Genomic DNA, 18,410 nt, shown 5'->3' on the forward strand with positions numbered 1-18,410 from the left:
TTTGTTCTTATGTTATATTTGATGGCAAAATTGAAATATTTTGTGCTGTATTTAAATGACCAAAATATAATATTTTTACTGATATTTGCTGTCTTTTGAAAGAAAAATAATGTACATAAGGATTAAAAATTATTTTAAAAAATTAATTTGTTTTTTGTTTTTGTCAAACCAATTTTTCCTGTTTTGTTGATATTATCTAGTAAAATCACAGAAAAAAACTTTTCATACACATGGTCTCTGTTTAAAAAAAACCCTGTAAATAACATGTACATCAAAACTCTGTATTTTATCCATGTAATTTGTTCTTTTATACAGTAAGATATATTAGCTTTTACTGTCTTTAAATCAATTTATTTTACATGTCCACATGAAAAATCTGTATTTTTTACAAAGAGTAACCGTTTTTTTAGTGTGAAACAGTAAAATTACTGTACTACTGTGTACAAACCAGCTAAAAATATCATTCTATATTTTACATTTGCACATATTCTCACCTTTTTTAAAAATAATTTGAGTCTTACAATATTCCATTTTTATCTGGCTCCCTTGCTGCCAGGTTTTCACCATTTTGTCTATTTGCAGATTTTAATTTTTTTTAAAGTGCTTTCCTTTAAATAAAAAAACCTGTCATTGTACTGACTGAAAACACCCGACTCTTATTTCACATTAAATTACCTTCTTATCCAAGAGGCTCACATATTTTTGCCAGGGATATACAGCAACATTAAGATCATTTTCTCCAATATGTAATTTACCAGGTTTTATTATTTTGGTGTCATTTGTTTAACTGCAATCACACAGGCTTTATTTTTCATTTAAGTGTTAGTTTATGAATTCATATTAGGGAATAAATATACGATTTTAAAGTCATCTACAGTGGCACCAAGCAAAGGTGTTCTAAACTAATGTTAAAAAAAAAAAAAAGTAATTTTACTTGTAATTTATATAAGGTAAATTGGCAGTATTTACCCTTTTTTTTAAATGATTGGGGACATCACTCACAATGTGCAAAGTTTAATCACATTGTGGAAATCTTACCACTCTTGTCACTTCAAATAATGAAACAAACATTTTGCCGGATTGTTGATTTATTTCACTTCATTGGAGGAAATAGTGACAATTTTTCCAGAATGCTTCTTTCTCAAAGAGAAACCAGAATTACAGCATATTTAAAACATGACAGTGATTAATAAAACCTCCACATCCTAGAGGCTTGTTCTCCCTTTAACTTGACTATGTTTTTGTTGCACACTAGAGCAGCTAATTATAAACAGATGATTAATAGATGAATAACATAAATAGATGATTACCTAATAGCTTACAACTGATTTTAATTTCTCGGAATAAAATGGTGCACATATTTCACTTGGCTGATACATGAGTTAAAGTCTTTGGTAATTATAGAATTAGCTTGTGTTAGAGATTATTAATAATTCAAAAGCCTTTTCGCAGTTTATGTTCAGCATCTAAAGAAGCAACGTGAAAAAACAGTTGGTGAAGTATATCAGTTCTTTCTGTAGCACAGAAAGTTCCTCGTCTCCGTGCAGTCTCTGGTCTGAAAACCTTCCGTGTTGTTGTTCTTGGACATGGATCCACAATGCTGAAAGTCGACGGGGCAAAGGGGCAAGTCGGGGTACATCATGTCTGCCCCGTTCACCCACAGCCAGTGACCGGCCAGAAACCGCAGACCTGTCCACACCTGGGAGGAAGAAACAACCAGTGAGTTACTAAGGAAAACTTAAAGCTCCCATGTGGTGAAAATCCATTTTTATTGTGTTTTGGGCTTATGAACATGTTTTTATAAAGACGTAGGAAAAATAAAAGCTGTTAACATATGAGGACTTCTATCAGGCTCCACCACAAATAAGTAAGAATGTAATCCAGTTGCTACCTCACACTTATTAAAAATCATCCAGCTCGAACTCTGTATAGCTCCGCCCCCTCACTGCTTTCAGGTGAACTCTTCAGAATTAGTAGCTGATGTTTATTCAAGTTTATTAACTTTCTAGAGCTTCTTTTGCTAACTTGAAAACATCTCAACCACATTCAAAGCTAATTAAATGTTCCGCTGTGGCTGCAAGAGTGAAAACAAGAGTCTTCATGCACTGTCCAGGTGTCCTAATGTAAGCAGCAATGCTGTCAGCTGTTTTGTTTCGTGCTGACAATCACAGAGGCCGAGAGAGTTTCCTTCCTGAAGGGGGCAGAGACAGCAGCAGCTCATTGATTTTCAGATTTATACTGCCTGAAGCACCAGGGGTTATACAGTCATGGTGAAATCAACCATCTTTGCAGTATTGTGAACAGAAACATTTAAATGTGAGATTTCCATTAATCTACAAGAAAGTGGTACAGTATGTGACATTTACTCCAACAAAGCAAGTTAATTTGTCCTAGTGGCTGATCACAGTACTGCAACTAAAACATGTTCTGCCACCCAACAAGCATTTTCATCATCGACTGCTTTTATAGTAGATATAAAGAGATAATGTCCTTTCTGTTTTGGGTGTGACACCTAAACCTGGTATGTGCAAATTGAAAACTGGAATTCTTGCACTAAGCATGTTATGGTCAAAGAACTTTGGTGTCGTCTTTGGGTTTTTTAAGTTTGACCATTTGCGTGCACGAAAAAGCCAAAAGTAGAAAATGGGCTCTTTACAGGTGCAGTGACATGAAGTAAATTTATTGCAAGAGACTCTTCCTGCTTTATGCCACCATGTTTACCGAACTGAATAAACAGAGGAGTGTTTGGTGAAGCAGATGTCTGCATGTCCAACTTTAACCAACAGCACTCGTGTCAACATGTGAACATGGACCCACCTCCTCCGTGTCGGCCTCCATGATCTTCCGCATCACGTAGTCGTACTCCGCTCCAAGCTGCACGCTGACCAGGTCATAGCGAGTGTAGTGGGTGGGTGGAGTGAGGCCTCGGCAGTGGTCCAGCGCCTCCTCCCAGGTCTTGTTCTCCTTTACTAGCAGCAGGTTGTCCTTGATGCAGATGAAGGGGAAACGGTCGGAGCAATTTCTGGTGTCCATGTTTTTAGAGAGGGAGGATATGGTGACGCAGTCATTGTCTTCCCCCGGCTCACCTGATGTCCATTTTTCATAGTTCGACATGCCCGTGCTCCACTTCCATGTTTCCCCTGCGGAACAAGTGGTGAAACTTCAGCAGCACAGACGAGGTCAAAATCCGTCAACTATCCTTCCTGCCATCTGCTGTTTATTTAAAGACGGGTTGAAATATATCAAGATGTTCAAATAAGTTGCAAACTTAGCCCTATATAATTAGAATATGGCGGAGTAGGTTCAATATTTTTTGTCGGACATTGCTCAAAGTGAAAATTACTTATAGTACAGACTCACTACACATAAATTTAAATATTTCAAGCCGTTATTTGTTTTATCTTAACCCCCTAGGTTTCTAGGCCCAAGGTCCCAGAATCTGAAGGAAGAGTGGATGATGTGATCGGTATGCTTGTTTCATGATTGTATATAAAAGGGAGGTCACTGTAGAAGCCACTTACACCTGCATTCTCTCCAACAGCCAGCAGGAGGAGGAAATTTCTTTGGTTGCAAAAAGAGGTCAAATTGTATAGAAGTCTAGGAGAAAATCATGATACTACCCACTTCAGTTCTTGCCTCAGAAATCATTTTTCTGATAAGTTTATGCTCTCAATCACTTGTATCAAGTCTCCTTCAATGTAGCATGATGTTTACTTTGTGTTAGAGTCAAAAAGGAAATGAAGAAGGGGATGTTTTACTGTGGAACTGATAAGTTGCAACTAATAGTGACCGAAGTGTCGTCCATTTCCCAATCGGATTCGACCCCTCATTTCATAATGCCTAGTTTAAAAAAATACAAAAACAAAATGGCCAAAACACCGAATTCAAGGCTTCAGAATAGTAATCCACAAACCACAGTCACTTATGTCATCTGCTGGTGTTGGTCCACCTGCATAATCAAGTCTAACGTCAATACAGCCAGCTGTGTAGATTTTGTCTCCTAGCACTGCTAAAACCCCTCAGAAATAGTTCACAGACCATGGCATTATGTTGCTAGATCGGTCAGCCAATTCACCAGATCTGAATTCCATAGAAAATCTGTGATGTGTTGTCAAGAGGAGAATGGGACAAACCAGACCCGACAATGAAGAAGAGCTAAAGGCAGCTATCAAGGCAACTCAGGCATCCACTACCCCTCAGCAATGCCACATGCCGATCGCCTCCATGCCAGAGCTCTGAGCAAATATTGACAGAGCACACATAAACATACTTCTCAGGGTTTGAGATTTCAACACTATAAATTATTTTTTAATGAATCTTTATTTTGAAATATTCTATGAATTTGAGAGTGACTGTTTTTTATTTGGGGTCATAAACTGTTAGCTATTATCAAAGTTAAGACAAAGGCTTGAAATATTTCAGTTTATGTGTAATGAGTATAAAAGACAGACTTTTTACTTCTTCAGACAGTGTCTGATGAAAAACACCAAACTTTTCAACCTTATTCCATTTAGATGAGCAGCACTTGTAAATAGTAACTCTTTTTTCTGCAGGCAAACTGCACAGGGTCAGTTCTCTTGACAAGCTTTGCTAAAGCTTTTTTGAAGGTTTTCATGATGAGGGAAGACGGCTACTTGGGTTCATAGCTGTGTAATGGTCGCTTGAGGCTGCAGCATTGTCTGGAGGTTTTATTAGCTCCTACTTCCACATCTTCAGCTTGCTCTCCAGATGTGTACTCCTGACATGAAGCAACAGAATCATAAAGTCTAATCTCGGAGAGGCGAACCACTGTGAGCTTGAAGGGATGGATTTGATGCAAACTTAGGAAAAAAACCTGACTACAACACATCAGAACAATGTATAAAAGCACAATAGGCTGCAACTCTAAAACTGTCCTTACCATCTCTGTGCAGTCCAATCCAGACCGGAAAGTCCTCCTCCTCGACAGGGGCAAAGTAGGTGATATATGCCAGATCATCATACTTATCCCTGCAGTACTGCTGGGCTTCAGACCACGTCTTCGACTGAGGTATAAATTTGTACCTTAAATGCTCTAAATTGAGCCCATGGTACTCGTGGCAGATGAAGAAGTAATAAGTTCTGCAATCTGAGCCATAAACCCTTTCAACAGAAATATAAACAATAAAAGATAAATTGAAGCATAAACCTTTTTTTTTCCTCATTACAAGAAATATTATAAGGTTTTAACAGTTCTGTTATATAAATGGAGGCTATTAGTCAATTGGAAAATTGATTTATATAATAAAACATCACAGCATACTTAAGAAACATGTACAGCACTTACATGTATTTGATTTTCTCTCACATTACCTTTTGTTGCTATAAGAGACATGAGCACAATCCCCACTGTATTGTGACTCATAGTGCGCCCACTTTGTTTCATAATAGCTGTAGTTTCCGCCATGAGACCAGTACCAGGGCCGAGAAGAAGACAAGCCCTGATATCTGTATAGACCGATCCAAGCCTCATAGGAATCCAAGCGAAAACCGTCACTCTCTGCCTCAGTGTAGATGGTGACCAAGTCATTGTGGTGACTGTTGCAACAAAAACAGTTTGCTCAATCATTTGTCAGAAGTGACTGAAAAAAAAGGACACCACCATTAGAGGGTTTTTTTTTTGTGAGGTTGAACCTATTTGGAATATTTTCTATTCCCTACATTTACCTTAACATGTACCACAATTCAATGAAAAACAACACAGGGGAAAAAAACCCTTTGTAATCCATCACTGTGAGTGTTTAACAGGTGTAAAGTTCACCTGGCTGACTGCACTTCCATCCAACTGTAGCACAAGTTGAAACAGATTTTCATGAAGTTTTCAACAAGTTTTCAAATGTGAACTTATACACAATTCCATCCATTACTAACATATGTATAAATATCAGGAGAGCTGTGTTGAGAATATACTTGAAAACAACTAAGATGTGGCAGATTTAGTATAATGGCCGTACAGAGAAGCATCATTGAAGGTTGTTAATATGGGATTTAAAAAAAAATAAAATATACTATTGTGTCAGTATGAAAAGAAGTGAATGGTATATCTCACCGAAAGACAAACAACTACAATTAAAGCTGGTTTACATTTTATGTTGTAGGTCTAACCAGCTTGTCCAGAGGAATTTTGGTTAGCGAGTGCTGAAAATGCTGAGAGGTCCCGAGATAATTAGCATTTGTGAATTTGCCTGGAAGTCTGCTAAGAAAACAGTTAGTGGCACCATTTCTCTAATCAGGTACCTGAAAAAAAATGGCAGCACGATGAGATGATATAATAAGAGGAGTAATAAGGTACACACACCTCCTGTGATATAAAAAAAATGTAGGAAACATCATGGAAATGTGATATGTATGCTTGTTTCATGACTGTACATAAAAGATAGCTTAAAAGGGAGGTCAATGTGGAAGCAGCTTATACCTGCAGTCTCTAACACCCAGCAGGAGGAAGAAACCTCTCTGGTTGTAAAAAGAGGTCAAACTGTATAAGGTCTAAGAGAAAATAATTTATAAAGTGCATTTTGTGTTTTTTGGCTTATCTTGGTCTTACATTAAAATGTGTGTGATCATCTGAAACATTAAATGTGACAAATATGCGAAAACAGAAGATTTCTGTAGCGGGCACAGTGCTTTTGTATCTTGGTAGAGATGACATGATTTTCAGTCAATGCTCTGAGTAAATATCTACTAAACTAATGACATTTCCATGAGCCTCAGCTGTGCTCATGACCATGCTAAACATTAGCTGCCAAACATAAGGATGTCTTGATTATGAGCACCAATTCATTTTGCTCCGCATTATAAAACTGCAGTGAAATCTTATTATTCTTCACAGCTCCCAACGTCACACTGAAACGATTATCAGTTATAGTAGTCTTCCAATAGCTATTTATACAAATGTGAATATAAGAAAAGCCCTACAGTCTGCAGTAGCTTTGAGCTTCTTCCCAGGTGTAATGCAATCTGATGTGATAGTATTGTCTCCACACCACAGATCCCAGTCCAGCCACAGTGCTGCTGAAGAAGACGAGGACAACCAAGGGGAGGAAGCGTCCAGAGAGGATGCTCTTCAGAATTCTGTTGGAGAATCATATTGAACCATGCCGTGAGAGCAAATATTACTTTTTTTTTTTTAAGTTGTGCAACAGATGGTGTAACAAGATTAGATCACTTTGATTGTCAATAACAAGTAAAAAAACTAATATAAAAAAATGTCAGTATGTGCAATTACCTGTTCTGATGCAACATTGTGCCTCCTTGCTGTGAAATGTTCAGCGAGTATCAACAGAGACTCCAGACATCCAACTGGACATCTCACTTTCATGAGTCTCTCATATTTGAACAAAATCATTTGACTTGCAGATGCGCTTAAGTCAACAATCAGCGGCTTGCCACCGCATCTCCATTTGACTGTTGGCAAATGAAGGAAAGATTTACATGCAAGTATTAAAAATAACAACATATTGGCCACAAGAGACTGAGGACCGGGAAAGAAGAAGTACTGTGTCACTGCTCTGTTCAGTTTATTGTCACATGAGTTGTACATATAAAGAGTGGTGATTACAAAAATGACTTCCTGCCTGTTGTATGCCTCCGCCAACCAGTCAAGTTGCAGTTTATGGTGAATAAATATAAACTTTTCACCCTCCTTGGAAGGTTTCCCCTTTGATTGCTTTACAATACTGAATCACAGTCAATACAATTTGGCTTTTTGACAAAAAAATTCTTTAATGTTAGATTGAAATCAGGTTTCTACAACCTAAAGTTTATTATTTCAAAATATAAAATCTACAATAACTGATAGCATAAATATTTGCCCCCTGCAAGTCAGTATTTGGTAGATGCACCTTTGGCTGGAGTTACAGCATGAAGTCTGCATCAATAGGTCTCAATCAGCCTGAATATCTGGACACTGAACTTTACCATTTTTCTTTGCAAAACTGCTTAAACTCTGTCAGTTTACACAAGAATCTTGAATGAGCAGCCATTTTGACAGCAACAAATTCTCAGTTGGGTTGAGGTCTGGGCTCTGACTCTATCCACAATGTTCACCTCATTGCCTTTAAAACATTTCTGTGTAGCTTTGCCTGTTTGCGTCCAGTCATTATCCTGCTGGAAAACAAATTTATCCCAAATCGCAGTTCTCTTACAGACAGCATCAGGTTGTAATTCTCTATACTTTGCTAAATTCATTTTACCCTCGACCTTTACAAGACCTTCTAGGGTCTGCTGCCAATAAGCAACCCCACATCATGATGCTACCACCACCATGCTTCACATCATGATGCTACCACCACCATGTTTCACATCACGGTGCTGCCACCACCATGCTTCATATTGGGATGGTGTATTTCTGATGATGTGCAGTGGCTGGTGTCTGCCAAACATAGCATCTAATCTAGTGTCAAAAAGCTCAAAGTGCTCTTCAGACCAGAGAACCTTCTTCCAATCGACGTCAGCCTCCCACATGTCTTCTTGCAACCTAAATATTTAATGTGAGCCTTTTTCCAACAGTGACTCACTCTTGGTCTCTCTCCCATAAAGTTTTGACTGGTGAATGTTTATTTCACAGGTATTTGCTGTAATTTTCACCGCCTTCACAGCTTTTGAATGTTACAGTATTCCACCTTTTATAGACATTCTTTCTCAAACCATTGCTGCCTAATTTTCACAGTTTGTTACAGATTATTTATTTCACAGGACAGTTTTTGAAAAGATTTTTCACTTGGCAGCTTCGGCTGGTCCATCCTCATGTCTTTTACATCTAATCAGACAATGTTTATCAGTATTTTTTTGTAACTGCTTCAAACTGTAACTATGTGTTTGTTATGGCAAATGTTGCAATGGTCCTATTTTAACGCTTATCATTGTTCCCCAATCGTGCCATTTTATACCAGGAAACACTTCATTCTCTAGCACACAGACAAAAGATAGATTTTGTGGTTATTTAGAAGAATCTGACCTCTTCATGATTAATACATTTCACCAGACAATCTTAACTGTACACAAAAATGTATTTATTCAGCAGTTTTAATTTAACTAATATCATTATCACAACTGTGCTTTCCCCCCCACCTGATTGCACAATTTTTTGTAATAAGTAAATCAAAATTCTCCAGAAGGATCTCTACAAATTTGTAAAAATTAAATAATATACTTATTTAAATGATATACAGCATTATAGAAAAGACATTTTTGCATATTAAGTTTTATTATGCATTGACTTAAACTTCAATACCTGCAATCATGTTGCAAATAAAGTCCGAATTATATCTGAAACAGAAAGAAAGCAGTTATCAGTCGTAAAGAGCTTGTAAAATGTTACATATCAGCACCTCATAGTTTGAATCAGGACTTGATTCAAAATCTTTGTGTGTTCATTTTTAACTGTTTGAGGGCAGTTGCTGCTGTAGTTTGTTGAAAATCAAATCTGCATCGTCCAATTTTTTTTTAGAAACTAGAAAAAAACAGCACACTGCAACAAATTTTTTCCAGTGAAATTACAGAAACATACTACCATTGTTTTAGTGTATTTTTATAGCATTACAACAATAATTTTCCTAAATTAGGTATTTATTGTATAGATATTTACAGTTCTCTACAGTAGGACATGAGTTTTACTGCTTAATACTATAACTAGCCTTTCCAATAATATACGGTAGTCATATAGTGCTGCTATTATCACCATAGGAATGACAAATTGTAGTTGCTATATACTGTATGTTTCAGAAGTCATGGAAAAACAATTTAACTTAATGTGAAAAAAGAAAAAAAAAAGATTAAAATTGGCCCATCTCAGGACATCAGTATAAAGTTTAATCAATTTCTTAGTTTAAACAGTACTTTTGTTCCATTTACACCATTACTTTTTTACATTAGGCTGCTGTTTATGCTTATTCTTGTTTTTGGCTCCACAAACACACCAGATTTCACAGTTTTGACCATATTTTAGAAAATCAGTCCACTACTGTTAGAATTTAGCTGTAGTTTCACAGCATATTTATCACAGTGCTTTTATTATGGTATTCCCAAGTAGTTTGTCTACTTGAATTCATATTTAGAACCTTTTTAATACCAAATTCTGCCTTTAAATGATGTTAACGGTGTCGGTTGGTTTTTAATGCCGCTCACCTGGATTGGCCATGCTCCTCTCCAGCAGCTTCAGCGATTCTCCCGTCAACATGTGGATCTCGTCCTTCAGCCGCCGTTGGCCGTCCAGAGTCAGGTGCCAAAAACACGACTTCCTCTTGCCGTCTCTGCACAGCTGGTTGCAGGTTTTGCGGAAGCCTTTGTTGAAGCACAAGTTGTGTCGGATGGTGTTCTTCCAGCCGTCCGGAGCCGTCTGAAAGAACGGGAAGTGCTCTCTGGAGGAAAAAAAGTATGAGGAATGTGAGAGAAGTTAAACTCCAGAAACTGTGCAGCATGTTGTTGCTGCACCTCTAATTTACACACCGGCGCTTTAAAGGATCTATTAGACATCAAAAACACATTTTTTTCCCTTCTAGTAACTTCAAAAATGTCTGATTGGTTTCCAATAATTTAACAGAAATTATGGTCAAAATGAGCATTTTTACTCCGCCAAGGAGTTGTGACGATCAGCGTACGTCTGTCTTTCTGTCTGTCTGTTAGCAACATTACTCAAAAACAGACCAGCGGATTTGGATGAAATTTTTAGGGAAGGTCAGAAATGACACAAGGACCAACTGATTAGATGCTGGCAGTGATGCCCGCTTATAGTCTGGATCCACGGATTTGTTAAGGATTTCTGCATCATTGCGAGACAGCGGCATGGCGTCACTGTCACCATGACAACAAGTTAACACTACGTCTGCTGCCTGCTGACGATCACATGATTGTGATCCTACTACAATTCAACCACTGCGGACATATCAGGACTTATCCATCAAAAATGATATAAGGAACAATTGATTAAATTATGGGGGTGTTTCTGAGTTCCGATTCAGTATCTGTACATAACATACACATGCATAACACATGCTTGTGCTCAGCGCAAAGTCATTTTGTTTGTAGTTCAATCTATATTAAATGGCCACATCCTATGGTGCCATGATTTCTGCCACAAATTTTTTAAAGATTTCATCCATTGGAAATGATACGACTGAACAGCCTTGGTGGAGTACTGCCCTCTGAGTGCTTTTCTTGTTTTAATTTAAAATACTATCAGAACAGGTTTAAAAATGGAAGTTTTTACATTGATGATTTGAAAACATTGATTGGATGTTTACATTTAGACCATATGTCTCCAGGATTTACAGAAATGAAGATTTTCAGCCTTTAATGTGCAAGCAATGGTCCATTATGATTTTGGACAATACCCAGCAATAACAAGAAAAGATCCAGCAATAAGAAAAATGAAGCTCTAAGTGGGAATTGTAGCAGCTCATACATCCTGATCAACACTGTAAAAAAGAAAAAACAAAACCGTTTTACAGATTTTTTCTGTATTTTGTAAAAACACAAAAACATTCATGAAATTACAAAAAATAAACCAAATGTACATATCTAATGTGAAACATTAACAAAAAATTTTAATCATAAAAAAAACGTTTTGAAGAAAATTTACTATATTAAAGTATATTTACACATTTTTCAGAATATGACAAAATATTTCATTTATTTAATTTTAATTCACTGTTAAATTACTTTAAATGCATTTCTAAAATGAGAATACAAGTAGTGACAATTAATGGAAAATAATATTGATCCTGTAATTTCACACAGATTACTGTTATAGCTTTTGTTAAAATAGAGAGAACTGGTATAATTAATGAAATTTTAACAAGATACTGAATAAATATGGCTCTATTGGTGTATCATATCTAAAAACAGTAGCAATCTGCCAAAAGTACAATTTTTTTCTTAGTATAACATCTCATCTTCTTACACATGTAAATGTCCTTCATTTAAAAAAAACATGAGATCTCATGTTAAATTAGCCAGTATTTTAATTATGTAAGAATACTGTATTTTTATGAGATGAGTATTTTCCATTCCAGTGTTTTCATTTTTGTATTTTTGGTGCAATAGCTGCCAGTTTGTTAGTTTTTCTACAGTGACTGATCCATCTAGCAATTGCAGAAAAAACTAGACCCGATACTTTTAATATTGGAACATCCAGACACATTTATGTTTAAAACTGCGCACATTTCCACATTTTTGATAAAACACTGAATGCATTGAAATTCTGTCTTTGTGTTGACCACATTTCTCGTTCTTGTTCAATATGATTTTAGAGAAACTCCTCCAAATTTAACTGTAAATTGACTAGTTTAAAACTGATGAAATAATATTAGATAAATGTGGGTTTTTCCAGGTTAATAATCCAACAACATTTTAGTTGGTTGAAAGTTTTTTGATAATTGAAATTTTTATTGAATGTTTAACAATAATGCAGTAATATCAGACCTATATTTCCCATATTCAGTGGGACAATAATCATTCAACTGACAAAACAAAGCACAAGGGCAGGCTATTTGACAGGCAATAATAGACATTAACCTAACAAATGCAGGTGTTTGTGTACATTGCATTACCATCCTTAATCCTTACAGGGTTGGGTAAACTTGCCCAGATATATATTTGCTGAAACCATTTCAGTGTTCGTAAACTGCATAATTTAGTTGGTTAAAAATTCACATTGATTCCCAGTTGGGGACTTACTGGGAGGAATAATAGCAAATCAGGACATTCAGTCTTTACATAAAATAGTGCATATTTGAAGAAACTACGAATCCTGACCTGGTGAAGTTGTAAATCTGCTGGACTTTGAGGCTTCCATTGTGGCTGCTCTTCAGCGCCAAGGCAATGAGGATGGAATAATTAACCGGTGGACGAGGCCAACATCCAGGCTTCAGCATCTTACTGTCCTGGTTTTAAAGACAGAAAATAATAAAACGCCTGTTAATTTTTATTTCTCACAACACCTATAGGCACAGAGGACCTTCAGATAAATGTGTCTGTTTCTCACCTACATTTAAAATCCTCCAAAAATCATTAGATTTTATGGAGTAATTAACAATAATCAGTTAACATTTGGATAAAAGCATCCATAGGTGACAAGTTCAAAAAGCTAATCTCGCTCTGTTTCATTATACTGGTCACTGTGGACAGTAGGTGACAACAGATAAACAGAAATCTCACTATTGAAGAACTAAATCTGCGTCAGCTCCTGCAGGTAAAACTTATAACAGAGACAGTAGCTCCTTAAAGAGGCCACTATTGAATTTCCTGCATCCCACTGAAGGAACCTGGTCCAGAACGTCCTCACCCTTGACTTCGTGGTTCTCGCTTTACGTCTGTTCTTGGCTGGTTGACAGGAGACGTCTTCATTTTTGATCTAAAGGTCAAAGAGGTTGAGATTACAAATCCAGATTGGTGCTTGAGAGAAATGTCTGGGAGAAACATGTTTGGTATTTATGTTTGAGATTAGTTAGATATGCAGATCAAATCCAGCCAAATGTTTCTGCCTGATAAACTGCCTCATGTACAGCTGATACTAACACATAGTTGGAGTTTTGTAGGAGTAAAACCAAACCGAAGCAGCTTAAAGTGGAATTTACTGCTTCCTGTGCAGCTATAGTTTGGGCCTCGTCCGTCATGTGTTTTGTCCGAGTCACTGCCATTAGTTGTGACTATGGCCTCGTCTCATTTCTCTGTTTTTCATCATCTCCTGTCCTCCTGCAAACAGATCAACCTCTGCATGCCATGTTGAAGGATGCCTACATTCCTGAAGTGCATTTCAAGTAGAGAGGAGACCTGCCATAAGGAGCTGTGAGCCAGAACGAAAAGGTGAAAGTGTTGTGTCATGTATAAAAAAAGGTGTGAAACACAGCTGGAGCAACACTCTGTAGGGTTGACGTTCATGTGCTCTATACTCTGATTAGGCATAACATTACCTCTTCATCATGGCTCCTGTTAGTGAGTTGGATATATTAGGCAGCAAGTGAACATTTTGTCCTCAAATTTGATGTTAGAAGCAGGAAAAATGTGCAAGGATTTGAGCGAGTTTGACAAGACAGCTGGGTGAGAGCATCTCCAAAACTGCAGCTATTATGGGGTGTTCCTGGTCTGCAGTGGTCAGTATCTATCAAAAATGTTCCAAGGAAGGCACAGTGGTGAACCAGCAACAGGGTCATGGGTGGCCAAGGTTCACTGATGCATGTGGGGAAGAAGGCTGACCTGTGTGGTCCGATCCAACAGACGAGCTACTGTTGCTCAGATTATTAAAGAAGTTAATGCTGGTGCTGATAGAAAAGTCTCAGAATCAGTGCATCGGTTTGTTGCGTTTGGGGCTAAACAGCCACAGAGCAGTCAGAGTTCCCATGCTGACCCCTGTGCACGGCTGAAAGCACCAACAATGGACACATGAACATCAGAACTTGGACCACAGAGCAATGGAAGAAGGTGGCATGATCTGATGAGCCACGTTTTCTTTTACATCACATGTATGGCCGGGTGTGTCGCTTACCTGGAGAACACATGGCACCAGGATGCATTATGGGAAGAAGGCAAGCCAGCAGAGGCAGTGTGAAGCTTTGGGCAATGATCTGCTGGGAAACCTTGGGTCCTGCCATCCATCCACCTACCTAAGCATTGTTGCAGACCATAAACGCCCTTTCATGGAAATGGTATCCCTTGATGGCTGTGGCCTCTTTTAGTGGATAATGCTCCATGCCCAAAGCAAAAATGGTTCAGGAATAGTTTGAGGAGCACAACAACGACTTTGAGGTGTTGCTTGGCCTCCAAATTCCCCAGATCTTAATCCAATCCAGCATCTGTGGGATGTGCTGGACAAACAGGTCCGTTCCATGAACGCCCCACCTCGCACTTTCCAGGACTTAAAGGATCTGCTGCTGACATCTTGGTTCCAGATACCAAAGCAGATTAGACACATAGATTACTAGATTTCTTCATATAGTCCAAGTGATTATGGCTGATTCTATTTCTGCTGCTTGGAAACAGAGTGGTCGAACCCACTTTCTGAGGTTTTCAAGAAAAATGGGTTCAAAGTTTTGTGTTTTCAAGAATGGTCTAACATTCACCCTGTAGCTATATTTGGGTTGAGGGTTAGACCACTTGGTCACTAAAATCTAGACCATAAAATATTACAAAAATGATTTAAAACTTTTTTCTCAGTTTTTTGTGGGTTAGACCACTCTGCTTCTAATCTCTTAAATGTGTTAATTTAAACACCAATTTCAAACAATATGCTTCTTAACACTAGTTGAACAATATATATTATAATGTCCTGTATGTTAACTATGAGTGTAAATGACAGTTTGTGCATATAAGGCGAGTATCGATGATGGATTTGTCGTGTACCATGAACTCAGCAGACGAGGAAACAGTTTGCAGCGTCTCCTCCTGCAGAGAAGCATCATTGGCAGCAAACATGTGAAGCTCGGCTGCAGGTGGACGTTGAGTCTCTGCTTTTATTTCCTCATCAGCGGCTTCATTCGGATCGGCTGCAGCTTCTCTGTACTGGATCGGACAGGCGATGTTGGGATTCACCAGCAGCCACAGGTTTGGTTTCACAAAGGTGTCTGATGGACAGAAAAACAAGACGCCAGATCAGGAACAAAAACATAACAAGTCGTGTTTAGATGAGCAGCTGCTCATTTTGTTTGTCTGTCACGGTGTTTCTCGTGAAGAAGAACATTTCCTCCAGCTGCAATGCAAATGTATGATGTAGGCAAACTATCATCCTTCAGTGATGAAGCAGAGGAGTAAACAAAAAGAAAACAACAAAAGGCCTGCAAGGAAAATAAAAAAAAAACTGTACATTTCAACACCGAAATAAAGGGATTCATAATTTTACAGGAACAGATTGACAATTTGGAAAATATTCATTTTCTTTTCAATCATTCATTTGATGTAAATTAAAATCTTGTGGAATCATTAAAAGGCAACAAGAACAGAATAAATCCGCATCAATCAAGAGAAAATGAACAAAACAGTTAAAAACAGCAGCATTCAAAAGCAGTGTCATCATGGATTTAATTTACTTACAAACTGCAAAATGTTCCAGAATTGAGCTGCTGAAAAACTAACAGTTCTTCCAGTTTCTGAGCGTGGAACTTCAAGCCAACCGCTTCAGTGAGTTGAATAATGTCTTTGGGACGAAATTAATGAGGAGGATTCGTTTTCCCGCATCTCGTCATGTCTGCCTCACCGTAGTTCTTAAAACAGTTAGCCAACTGTTTCACACGATCAGCAGTGACGAGTATTATAATAATAATAACAACAACAACAAATACTCAGAGCTTTCACAGTGGATCACATCTCTGTAATCTAAGACAAACTAGAAGACGGTTTCAGTTGGAGACATTTGTTCTCAATGCTGAGAGTTAGTTACTGCTGTCTGTCTGTTAGCAACGTTACTCAAAAACAGATTAACGGATTTGGATGAAATTTTTAGGGAAGGTCAGAAATGACACAAGGACCAAGTGATTAGATATTTTCAGTGATGCAGCTTATAGTCTGGATCCATGGATTTGTTAAAGATTTCTGTATCATTGCGAGATTCAGCATCACTGTAACCATGACAACAAGTGAACACTACATCAGCTGCCTGTTGACGATCACATGATTGTGATCCTACTACAAATCAACTGCTGCAGACTTATCAGGACTTATCCGTCAGAGATCATGTGAGGAACAACTGATTAAATTGTGGGGGTGTTTCTGAGTCCCATCAATTCCTGCCGCCCGCTACATATTTAGGTCACACAATTCGGTATCCGTACATAATGTACACATGTATAACACACACCTGTGCTCAGCGCGATGTAATTTTGCTTGTGGGTACATCTATATTAAATGGCCACATTCAATGTTGCTGTGATTTCTGCCATGAATTCCCCCCTACCCCATTAAGCTCACCTGATGTTTTATCGTACCAAATGAATTCGTCTTTCCTCCTCGAGGCTCTTGCTGAAGGCCTATGGACGACGTACTGATCATTCAGTTTGTCATCTGAGAGAAAAAAAAAAACACTGATTCAGCGCCACAATCGAAGATCATAGAGAGGATGAAGAGGAAACATTCCCCAACAAAAGATAAGGCAGAAGAATGAATCTGGAATAATATTAAATGAGAAAAACTGACCTGTTAGTCAATAAACATTTAAAAGCTGCACATAAAGGGTCAGAGCTGTTCTGCAATATATTTATAAATTAACCCCTTAAAAGACATTTCCACTCTAAACTGATGGAGAAAAGGAACAAATTAGTCCATAGAAATTAGGTGTTTGATGCTAAAACTTTAGACTCCTAATCAATCCCACGACTATGCAAACACACAGTGGGATTATTGCATCTTTAATATTATTATTATTCTATTTTCTCTAATTTACTAGAAAAAGATTGATTTATCAAGTATTTTCTGAGATAAATGTTTGTTTAAAAATTGCTCATTGACCCACTTTCTGCAGATTTTTATCAAAATTTGAGACAATTTGAACAGCAATACCTCAGGAACTAATAAAAAACCTTTAAATCATCATAATACAAACATTTACCTGACAATTAAAGCCACCAAATGTGGTATTAAAGCACCTGAAAACTACAAAAAAAACGTGTTATTATTATTTGCGGAGAAAAACTCCACAAATAATAATAAAAACTGTCACCGTGGTAGAACTGGTCGGAGGTCGTGGCCAGTTTGAGCTCCTGGTCCATGTCCCAGTCAGTCAGAGCCACAGAACAGTGCAGGTCGAAGAGCTGAGCTTTGGTTCTGAGCAGAAACGTCATGTCTGGATCAGCTTCAATGGTCTGAATCTCATCAAAAGGAAGCTAACGGACCTGGAGGCTGCTGGTTCAGCAGCTGGAGCCTGATTGGACTCATTAAACCTAATAGAGTTCAGCCTGTGACGGAGGAAACGTTTGGACCTGCAGGAGGCAGACTAAATAATTCTGAATTGTGAACGCAATAATAACTTTGATAAATTGGTACTTAAAGTTCAAAATCTAAACTGAGTTTTACCGGTTAAATACTAATTCTGTATTGATCATGTTACTGAGCAAAACTCCGCTAACCATGTGATGAAAGCTCCTGAAAAACCCTGTAAGATAAATAAAAAATAATAAAATCAAGGTGGCACAACTTTTTAAATTCAGTTCGAACTTTGAGACACTTCTGACCGCAGCTGCATCTCATGATTATTTTTTTAATGTTGATTATTTTCTCAATTATCTTTTTTGTTTGGCTCTTTAAAAAAAAAAAAAAAGATTTCTGATAAAAAATTATTATTATTTTTTTAATGTGCTATTTTGATGCAGCTGCCTGTTTTACTATCAGATTGGTTAAATATCAAGAAATTGGAAATAAAAAATGTTATATTTTAATTAAACATAAAAGTTAGTCTGATGAAATAAATT

At 37.5% G+C, this 18,410-nt stretch overlaps 2 protein-coding genes across 4 annotated transcripts; both read right to left on the reverse strand.

The window, feature by feature from the left end:
• Positions 1 to 1,076: 1,076 nt before the first annotated feature.
• Positions 1,077 to 7,409, reverse strand: LOC118471635 (macrophage mannose receptor 1-like). Its single transcript, XM_035957316.2, has 6 exons — positions 7,244 to 7,409; positions 6,934 to 7,089; positions 5,332 to 5,556; positions 4,901 to 5,121; positions 2,818 to 3,140; positions 1,077 to 1,699 (listed from the first exon to the last, which is right to left on the reverse strand). Exons 1-6 carry the CDS (start codon positions 7,258 to 7,260, stop codon positions 1,505 to 1,507), a joined length of 1,137 nt encoding a protein of 378 aa, XP_035813209.1. The 5' UTR covers positions 7,261 to 7,409; the 3' UTR covers positions 1,077 to 1,504.
• foxr1 (forkhead box R1) lies at positions 7,287 to 17,887 on the reverse strand. Of its 3 annotated transcripts, XM_023290427.3 has the most exons (8): positions 17,663 to 17,883; positions 16,915 to 17,007; positions 15,355 to 15,575; positions 13,301 to 13,369; positions 12,772 to 12,899; positions 10,144 to 10,376; positions 9,251 to 9,285; positions 7,287 to 7,422 (listed from the first exon to the last, which is right to left on the reverse strand). In XM_023290427.3, the coding sequence occupies exons 1-7, from the start codon at positions 17,781 to 17,783 to the stop codon at positions 9,257 to 9,259; spliced, it is 894 nt and encodes a 297-aa protein (XP_023146195.2). In that variant the 5' UTR covers positions 17,784 to 17,883; the 3' UTR covers positions 7,287 to 7,422; positions 9,251 to 9,256. The 3 variants fall into 3 exon arrangements, with proteins under 3 accessions (XP_023146195.2, XP_023146194.2, XP_023146196.2); XM_023290426.3 differs by lacking the exon at positions 7,287 to 7,422 and having other exon boundaries at positions 9,008 to 9,285; positions 17,663 to 17,882; XM_023290428.3 differs by lacking the exons at positions 7,287 to 7,422; positions 13,301 to 13,369 and having other exon boundaries at positions 9,008 to 9,285; positions 17,663 to 17,887.
• Positions 17,888 to 18,410: the final 523 nt, after the last annotated feature.

This window comes from Amphiprion ocellaris, chromosome 1 (genome assembly GCF_022539595.1).
Source record: "Amphiprion ocellaris isolate individual 3 ecotype Okinawa chromosome 1, ASM2253959v1, whole genome shotgun sequence".
Taxonomy (NCBI): Eukaryota; Metazoa; Chordata; class Actinopteri; family Pomacentridae; genus Amphiprion; species Amphiprion ocellaris.